This window comes from Penaeus japonicus, unplaced genomic scaffold, assembly GCF_977035675.1.
Source record: "Penaeus japonicus unplaced genomic scaffold, GWHDUDI00000001_assembly GWHDUDI00000001, whole genome shotgun sequence".
In the NCBI taxonomy this organism is placed as follows: Eukaryota; Metazoa; Arthropoda; class Malacostraca; order Decapoda; family Penaeidae; genus Penaeus; species Penaeus japonicus.
Window position 1 is genome coordinate 17,165,003 of NW_028234403.1, and position 10,000 is coordinate 17,175,002.

The 10,000-nt window shown below is 34.3% G+C and overlaps 2 protein-coding genes across 2 annotated transcripts in view; one reads left to right on the forward strand and one right to left on the reverse strand.

Annotated features, from left to right (window-relative positions):
• Positions 1–585, reverse strand: part of LOC122267756 (uncharacterized) — a 10,723-nt gene extending 10,138 nt beyond the window's left edge. Inside the window, exon 1 of the mRNA XM_043037903.2 lies at positions 524–585. The gene's annotated coding sequence lies outside the window, so the exon portion shown is untranslated. The remainder of the gene's footprint in view (positions 1–523) is intronic.
• A 324-nt stretch (positions 586–909) lies between these two features.
• LOC122267754 (mini-chromosome maintenance complex-binding protein) lies at positions 910–9,822 on the forward strand. Its single transcript, XM_043037901.2, has 13 exons — positions 910–1,067; positions 2,656–2,741; positions 2,859–3,041; positions 3,302–3,403; positions 3,551–3,702; positions 4,613–4,781; positions 5,490–5,659; positions 5,944–6,157; positions 6,481–6,654; positions 7,051–7,292; positions 7,449–7,605; positions 8,412–8,497; positions 8,610–9,822. Exons 1-13 carry the CDS (start codon positions 1,010–1,012, stop codon positions 8,716–8,718), a joined length of 1,902 nt encoding a protein of 633 aa, XP_042893835.2. The 5' UTR covers positions 910–1,009; the 3' UTR covers positions 8,719–9,822.
• Positions 9,823–10,000: the final 178 nt, after the last annotated feature.

Here is a 10,000-nt window from a genome sequence, read left to right on the forward strand (position 1 = left end):
CGCATATTTCTTATCCCTCATATATTCATGTTTCGTCTGTTGTTATTTAATTAAAATGCGTTTATGACAGCAGTCTTAATGATTTCAACAAGGAAGTAAAACTGGGAAAAATGTTCTTCGTAAAGATACATCAACACCAAATATAATCATAGACATTTTATGATTAATTCCAAGATCATTCCTTTTAGATATTTAACAATTCATAATACGGAAATGTAAATGATAACAGTGATTTGCCTAAATAATTTGTGGTTGATCATTATCATATTCATTACCATGTGTTTTGTAGTTATCATCGGCTATTAACCAAAAGTTACAATTACATATCTTATGATTTTTCGAATGCTAAATCAAAAAGCTGATCACAGGTTCCTCTATAACAGAGGATCTTTCGTAAACACAGAAATAAACCCATTTTATGACATAAACAATTACATTTTAGGCGAAAAAATTACCTAGATAAAGCCCAGCTAACATTATTACATAGTTTAATATAAATAAAGTGTGTATTCTTCTCTCTTACCATGAGAGAAGGTGACCGAAGTTTTGATAAAAGTTTGGTCATAAATTTCCGCTACTTTTGTCTTTCACGTTTGGATGAAAAATAGTTTTAACTTTTGAATTATCAGAAGCGCGATTTTAGACTTGAAATGAACAGAAAATATAATATAGTGGATTTGAAAATACCCGATATTATATACTACATAGACAGATATGATAAATTATATCAGTAGCGATAAAAAAATCAACAATAAACGCGAAGTAAATTACACACATACTTGTAATGACCATATAAAAGTTTCTCATTTAGGAGAAAAAATGTCAAAATTGTCATGAAAAATATACAGATAGAAAAAGAAGTCCATTTAGATCTCTGAAAAAGCAAAAAATCACAGAAATAGCTCTATTTGTCAACAAAAACTTTCGCGCCAAAATCAGCCAACGTAAACAAAGCCACGTGTTTCTGCAATCGTTGGCTCGCTCTGCAAGGATTCGAGAGATTTTGAAGATGCCAGGCCTTGATGATTGGATTCTTACACCTTATCGGATTCTAGATAGAATATTTGGTAAGATGATAGAACTGTTTTGCGTTTCTCTTTGGATTTTAGCATGTTATACGACAGTTCTATTACCGATGGTGATTCAATGGAATTTTGTTGAATTCATTCGTGGTAAAACAAAGAAATTTTAGACTTGATGTAGCTAATATTCACCACGTTTGTACCGTTAAGGTTAAGGGGAGGATCATTTTATGTGACAAAAGAAATTTCAAGAGTATTTTCAGTTCCTTAGATATCTAGGCCAACATGACCTAGTCCCATGACTAGGTATTTTTATGGTAATTGCCATGGATTCCCATATTTGATGTGAACTTGAAAAACCAAACAGAAAAGAGAAAATGTCTGCATAGCTGGTGCAAAATTTTTTGGTAAATTTGGATAAAGACGTAACCAAACCCTCTAGGCACGACATGATACTTTTCTGGTAGTTTTCGTTGTGCTTTGTACAGCTTCGCTACTCATTTCCATCGGAAACCTTTCGTGGAAGAAAAGGGTTTTATGGTGTTACATCATAATTAATGTTATGTCATGCTGAAAGGTTTGTTTTTTCGTTACGGGTGGTTGCGTCTTTATCCAATAATACCCAAATTTTAATGTCAATGAATTTCTTGAATTGTCTTGCTTGCACTTAACCCATTGGTCGTGGTTTAAAAAAAATATGTATGCAGTAGAATGGCAGGTTTACATTGTCTGGTACGGTGCCATCCGCGTCCCCAACCGACTCTGCCTTTGCAGCAAATCATGCCATTCGCTCCTAATGGATAAATGTAGTTGTCACAAGCCATATTTAGTTACAGTGTCGGCATTTATTATTGTGGGGGGGAGGAGTATAACAAAGAAAATGTTGGATGATTAATGATAAAAAGCTATTTGTAAATGACTGTGGCATAGCTTCAAGTGATCACTGTGGCCTTCTTGCTTTCATTGCTATGGAAAAGGCCAACAAACTTTCATCATTGATGAACTCGGAAGAGCTTAGACTTGTTCCTCAAGGATATTTGTAAACTCTATGTAACAAATGCATTTGTAGTGAAGATTCTAGGCCTTTAATGGAGAACTGACAGGCACACATGACTTAATATTGGATGCAGCAGATAGTTCTTAAGAATCAGTCAATTACTGACAGGCACTTAGGCTGCAATGATGTCATGATACCATGCCCATATAATTACTGCCAGTGCTATTGCTATTGATGATTTCCACAGACCAAAAGTCCTGTATCTGAACAGTATACAGCACAAGCAGTCACTCGATACCCAACTTGTTGTAGTAGTATCACCTCTGGAGACTAGTGCTGAATAGATATTAAATAAATTGTTAAATAAATTGTTGATGGAAATGATTAATTCAAAATGAAAATACTACTCTACTTAGTTACATTAAATAGTGATCCAGCAATGTATGTCACACTTTTCTTCTTTTCATTCCTTTTCGTGTAGCTGTAATTTTTTCCCCATATAAATTTAAGAATTTCTTTACATAAAAAAAAGGAAGAGATATTCAGGCAGGTAGATAAAAGAAAGTGAAAGGCTGTGTTAATATCATGTACATTTTCTTCTTGTCTAAAGTGTCTTCAAAATCTTACTCTCTTCAGATGAGTGTGGGCCAAATGGAGCATGGAAAGAGAGGACAAGTGAATTCTTTACACAGGAAGTCAACAATCCGATGGTCCTTAAAAGGGTAAGACCATATTTATATTAGTTTTAAGGAGTATCACTAATGAATGATTTAAAGGCTCTTGTATTTAAGGTAGTTGAAAAATAGAGTTCCTCATTAAAGTCCATATTTTGACAACAGATCCCATGGCTGAATGAAACTGCACTCCACCACCTGAGACCAAACCAGGTGGTGCGTTATAGGGGCATGGTGCAGGACATGTACGATAATGAGTTCTTCCTAGATACCTATGAAGTGCGCGATGAAAAGACGGGGGCTACAAAGCTGCGACCTGGGCGTTACAAGGATGTTGCTGAGTGTGGGGTGAGTTTAGGAAAAGTATAGGTTTCAAACTAAGTATCTTAAGATTAAAAAGTATATTCAATATTTTTCATGTATTATGCTTATGTTATACAGCTTATTTAAGTTTCTTTTTTTCTTTGTTTTTCAGTATGAAAATTTTAGTATTCTGTAATTCTCCATCTATGAAATTTATTTATTTATTTATTTATTTATTTTGCCTAGAATGATATTTTTTAGATCATTTTGATTTATGTAAACAAACCACCAATCAATTTCAACAGCCTGGGGAAGAGTTGGTCAGGGATTCGCATGACTGCCAGACAGGAGATCGTCTTACCTACTACTGTGTACCAATACCAGGAGAGAATACTTGGGTCAAAGAGGTAATTGTTTGTAAACTTTTTATCCACAAAATGTTTAAGATCAATAGCACCCATGAATCACAGCTAGTGTCCTTTGAGTAGTTTTGGAGAGTAAGCATTGAACATTAAAAAAAGGGACAGTTTTACTCAGTACTTGAATAACTTCAGGTATATAGTGAGATGAACCCATGCTTGAGTGAAGCAAGCACATCGAGTTCGTCTGGAAGGATCAAGAGAAGTGTTTGTGAGGAGGCAGAAGATGAGCAGGGAGATACCAGTGTTGCAGGAGGTGCAAGACAACAGATTGCAGAAGGAACCAGGTGATAAGCATATGTTTGATATAATCTAGAATTCAGTTATATTGGCTTTTTAAAGTCCTGTAATTGGAATTAAGTATGATTCTCTTTCATGTTTATTTTATTTCTATATACTCTCCTTAACCCCTAATAATCCTCCATGATCATGTAAGTCCTGTCAAAAATTGTTGTAATTTGTGTGTGTGTGTGTGTGTGTGTGTGTGTGTGTGTGTGTTGTTGTTGTTGTTGTTGTTGTTGTTGTTGTTGTTGTTGTTGTTTTTTTGCTATGAATAGGATGTGTGGAGCGGCTATTAGTATTACTAGTACTGTTTGGCAAGTGTCCTCCAGCCACACCCACTAAATCAGCCCTGTATCACTATGCTCCTTGGAAGCCCCCCTCTCCTATATTTCATACAGGCAAACTCCCTCATCCATTCTTTATCTCACTCATGCCCCCTCCCCACACCATACTCTCACATAACATACAATATAGTTTCCTTATGGTATATCATTTTGTCTTTACTATTTATGCATCTAATTGCATGGTTTCTCTGAATTTCCTCCATCCACGCCCATTATATCAGTCCTATCTCCTTGTGCCCCTATTAGGCCATCCTCTCTCTCAGCCTCAGTTTTACATTGCCTCATGTTGTATTGCTGCATGAATATATTATTGTTTTCTATAAAGAAACATGTTCTTTATACACTAGTGAATTATACTTAAATACTTTTTTTCATTTTGACAATCCACTGTGCAGTCTGTATTTTATATATAGCAAAGAAATATACATTTTCTGGTGTGTAAAATCAAGATCTTAAAATGTCAAACCCCAAAATTAGCCTTGGTGAAAAATTATACTTTAAATGTGGCTAGGAGGACAGACATGCTTTTAGGAGTTAATGTCATTTTTAACTTCTGAATCTCTTGTTCCAGCATGGAGACAGCAGAGTCAGGGGAGAACAAACGAATCAGGACAGATGTTGGAAATAATTCAGCAGATGGAGCTGGAACAAGCAGTAGCACAACAGCATCCACCAGTAGTGGAACCCCAGACCTCAATTTCCCCATTCCAGGCATGAAAGGAATCCCATGTTTAGTGAAGGTAACTGATTATTATTATTATTATTATTATTATTATTTTATTATTATTATTATTATTTTTTTTTTTTTTTTTTTTTTTTTTTTTTTTTTTTTTTTTTTTTTTTTTTTTTTTTTTTTTTTTTTTTTTTTTTTTTTTTGTGGTAGTTTTTTTGAAAGGTGAACCTAGATTGTGGCCCCCTCTCTGAATGGTTAAACACACTTCATTGTTGCAAGTGAATGTATTCCAGTTGAAGTCATTGTAGGGAATGCCTAGAATCTAATTACTGAGAAAGGGAATGAGAGATAGGCAAGCATATAAGCATACGAAGAGACAGGGAGAGAGAGTAAATAAGTAAATACATAATTTGTGTCATGAGTTGTTCATATTTTATATTTGCATGTAGTGATTCTGGCGAATTACTAAAAAGATTTAAAAGATTAATACATAATACATTTTATACAAGTACTTTTGAAAGTTTGAAATCTGAAAATTTAGGTACCATCCTTGTATTAACCTAATCAAAATGATGAGTCTGTATTGGAAATATAGATAAATAAAAAAACACTGCCACAAAATTTTGTGGCAGTGTTTTATTATTTCTGTTATGTGCATGTTACTGTGTTTTTGTTTTTTGTGATTCATAGATAAATAACTTTTTCTGTCACATCTTATTTTGTCTTAGTATTCATAAATTCAAGTTCATGTACATGATATTTTGTCTATTTACAGCTCTATGATGATGTAAGCTTTTCCTTGAATGATGTCATTGAGGTTGTAGGAATCTTGTCTGTAGACCCTTCACTAGCAAGACAGAATGGGGACAATGGAAATAGTGAGATGGAATTCATGGATGTGGAAGAAGATGCTGCAAGATGCCCGCCACCATCTCTTGTTCCTAGGTAGGTCATGTGGAAGGCTCTGTATTTAGAAGTTTGTTTCTCTGATTTTTTGCTTCCATCCTTTTCTTTCTATTCTATTTTTGTACTTTATATACATTTTATTTTATCATTCCTCTTAATCGATTTGTTTCATTTGATTTGTTTGTTTATTATTTTGTTACTCTCTCTTTATTCTTGTTCCTCAGTTTTGAAATTATAACATTGTTATGGCCTACAAAGCTATGGAGTTTCTATGTCGATACAGAAATCATAATTTCCAGAGCTTAAAGATCTGATATTTTCAGGTTACATGTTCTAACTGCACGCAAAATGGCCCACACGAACCCACTCCTCCCAGCTGATATTATAGAGACTGACAACACCATTGGTACAGCAACAGGGGATATGAGGGAAACAAGAGAAATGCTGCGGAAAATACTGGAAGAGGCATTTTTAGGTGACGCCCTTGCTGCTGAATTGATGGTGTGCCACCTGGTTTCATCTGTCTACTTAAGGCAGGTATGGCATTGTGATCCTTGTGTCTGTTTTCCAAAGAAAGTGGAATGTGTTCTCTATTTTTTAACCCAAGGTCTCAAATATAGTTCATTTATACATTCCTACATCCATTTTCAACAGGTATAAAAATAGCTAAATCTTGTATGTATGATAATTACCAATGCTGCTTGAGGAAACTTAGCTGATTTACAATACCTGTGATAGTCATGTGCAAATGATCAAATACTGTTGTATAATGATTATCATATTTTCAAAATTTATAACAATCCAATACTACAAAGCTAATGATATCACTCCACTCAACTCCACTCTCTTTATTTATACAGGATGTTATTGCATTGGGAAAGTACAGTATAAATGTGTCTGGCATAAACAAGAGTCTCCAAGACCAGAAGTATACCAGCAATCTCTACCAGTTACTTAGCTTGTTTGTTACTCAGTCACATTTCTTCCCAATGACCTTAAACAATATGAATAAGATCAAATTTATTCCAAAGAAGGTAAGTGATACCACTTTACTTTTACATTCCTTATATCTCAAAAATCTGAATATAAAGTTGAGGAAGTGTAAAATCTGTTTTATAAACATGGTTTAGGTGTTTGAATATACAGTAGATATTGGCAGTACATATTGTTAAATGGACAACAGATCACAATTACTAACTGCAAGCAGTTGCTTTGGGAAAATATTTTATTGATATATCATAGTGATGTTGATTCCTTTTAATTTACTCTGACTGTTATGTAAAGTTAGATTATCCAGTTTTTAGTTCATAGGATATCTGAATACAACAGGTGTGCATTATTTCATTTACCTTGTGATTTCAGTTATTTTTATCTCTCTTTTATTTAACTAATCTCTCTATCATTCCTTTATTTGTGTGTGTTTTGCATAGGACTACCAATCAAACCGTCTTGTCAGTGGCCTACTACAGCTGAGTCAACACACACACCTTGTTTTGGATGAGACAGCTCTTACAGCTGGGCAACTGGACACCCAAGGAGTGCAAAATCTGACAGCCCTGGGGAATGTTATCAACTGGCAGAAGGTTGATTATGACTTCCAGTATCATCAGCTGGAGCAGCTCACCAATATTCCAGTTATCATATTCTCTGAGGGAAGAGCAATGATCAATAGGTTGGTTTATCTTATTTTGTTTCTCCTACCTAGGACTAGTAAAATTTATTTTATATAATTTCCTGCTTTTAGGCACATTGCAAAATTTGTGCAGATGACAATTATGGTATGTTTCATATAGAATTGCAAAATTTACATTCATATTACTATTTTCAGTGATGCTGAGATCAGATTGCAGCCAAGCAACACAGAAGTTTCTGCAGCATTTAACCGGATCCAGTCACAACTGACACCAGACATTCTGAGGAGAATTCGGTTATATCTAACAGTTGCCAGGCTTAGCAATTACAATCTCTCAGAAGATATGCAGAAGGTAAGACTACTGATTGAAAGTTGTGGGAAATCATAAGGAGGAAAGGCTAATCAAAGTTGGTTTTAAGATAACAAGTAGGGAAAGGCTACTGACCAGTGAAAGAAGTAGTGGAAGTTCGAGGAAGAAAGTGAAAAAACGGGTTACATCCTTAAATTGTTTCATTAACAGTACAAAAAAAAAGGATAAAAAAAATTTGCTTCCTCAAGGAGCATGTTCATTCTTCAGCAATGATTAGTGCAAATATCTCTAGGGTAAAATATTTAGCCAGAAACAAAGTTGAAGAATGAAGTGAGTACACAATGTTAACGGTAAAGCAACCTTTTCTATTTTTATAGCAAAATTAATGTGATTTTTAGTAAACCATGGTTGATGGTGGCTAGAGCCAGCTATCTCTGTCAAGTTGGGATATTTTTGACACCACGGACACCAGCTAGAAATAGAGGACCAGACAAAGTGTTTCCTCCATGCTCAGACTTGCCCAAAGAGAACTTTCTCTTAAAACCATCATGAAACAGTTTTTAACCTGACTTTGGATAAGTGAACTCTGAAAATAGACCATAATGGTCATGAAGCATACTTCAACAGTGAGCAGTTTCTGATCTCACATCATATATGTAATGATGCCCATATTTTGACACCTGTCCGCAATGGATTAATACTTTTATAGCTTCCTTGCATTGCTGATTGTTCATAGGATATATTGTTATGCTATTACCAATTGGTATGTATTTTGTATGTTTGAATTTTTTTTTAATGCTTTTACTTTAATTTTTGGGAATGAAAGTTCATCTTCTTAAATCCTCCAGATGGTGCAAGATGATTTTGTTGACAGCCGGAAGAATGACAACGGTATTTCTGCAGAGGATCTCCACAACCTTCTTATAATGGCAAGGTGAATGCATTGAATGTATTGTCTCTCTCTCTTTAAACTAATATGAATAATGAAATTCAGGATGTTAAATGTAAAGTTCCTTAATTAAACTTTCACTTTAATTTTTTTTCAGACTTGTAGCTGTAAGTTGTGGAGAAAAGCATCTCACTGGTGATGTGTGGAAAAGTACAAAGATTCTTGATAATGAACGAAAATTGCGTGTTCGTACACCAACGCAGTAAAAGTATAATTTCAAACAAAAAATGATTACAACTCTATTTTGATATTCAGCATAGGTTTAAATTTATATCTACATATGAAAACTGTTAAAAGCTATTATGATTGAATAAGTAAAATCTGGTACTTGTAAACCTGTAAACTGTTCATGAAAGAGCCTTAATGTTTCAAATGCGTGAGCATAATGCCTCAGGCTATTTGCCCACACTGGCCACAGCCAAGCAGTACTCGCCCGTTCACCCGGCGTGCCGGCCAGGAGGAAAGCCATGACAAGATATCTCGTCCCCGGTGGCTGGTGCTGCCACCACTTGACATGATATCTTGTCACCTGTCATTGGGTTAATGGACAAATTGAAGACTGGAATTCTTTGGCAAAAATCTCTCATCCAGTACTCAAAATTTGCAAATTTTATGGGTTAGGAAAGTATTTCTTTTATGTGAAACATTCCCTGCTGAAAACCTGTGACCTGATGATATCCTACATATGAAATTATATTTTTGTTTTTCTGTTTTACAGTTTATGTATAATACTTGTCTAAGAGTTTAAACTTCACTAGTAATTTGTCCTGATAATTTTTGATGTACAGTGTTAGAAATTAGGAAATTTTGAAACAAGTTCATAGCAAGGTACCCAAGTTGACTTTCATTTCCTGTCCAAAAAAATGTTTCTGAGAAATTCAGTTGTTCCTTTTATGTGGTGAGTATATATTGGATGTGTAGTTTAGTGTCTGCTGTTGTTTTAAAGGTTTGCAAGGATATGCATTCACAAATATTAATTTGTTACCCTTTATCTAGAATTTATGAAATATCATGATTATCAGGATATATCAGGACAGAATGTAGAGAGCTTATCAGATACTTTGCATCCATTACTCTTTATTTCCACAGTAAATGATTATATTGTAACATTTTGATTGTTTGGCTTGGCCTGGGAACTTAGGATGTGCTTCTTTTTAATTTCCTATATGTATGGTATGATATATGAGTATATATGACATATGAGAAATGATACTAATAAGCATTTGTTATGATGCATACACAACTGAAGGAATATCTACCTTGTATTTTGAACATAAAAATGCAGTGCAAAAGTGATCTAACCTTCCCAACGGTATTTTTTGTTTTCCCAATTTTCTTACATTTTTATGGTTATTATTAGTAGTCTCAAGACCACTAGAGCCCATTCATGATTATGTGGAAAACTCATTTGAAGTCCTTTTTCATTTTAAGGTAAGTATTAGTTACAAAATGAATAAGACATGACTTGGTAAACAAGACAATTTTTAT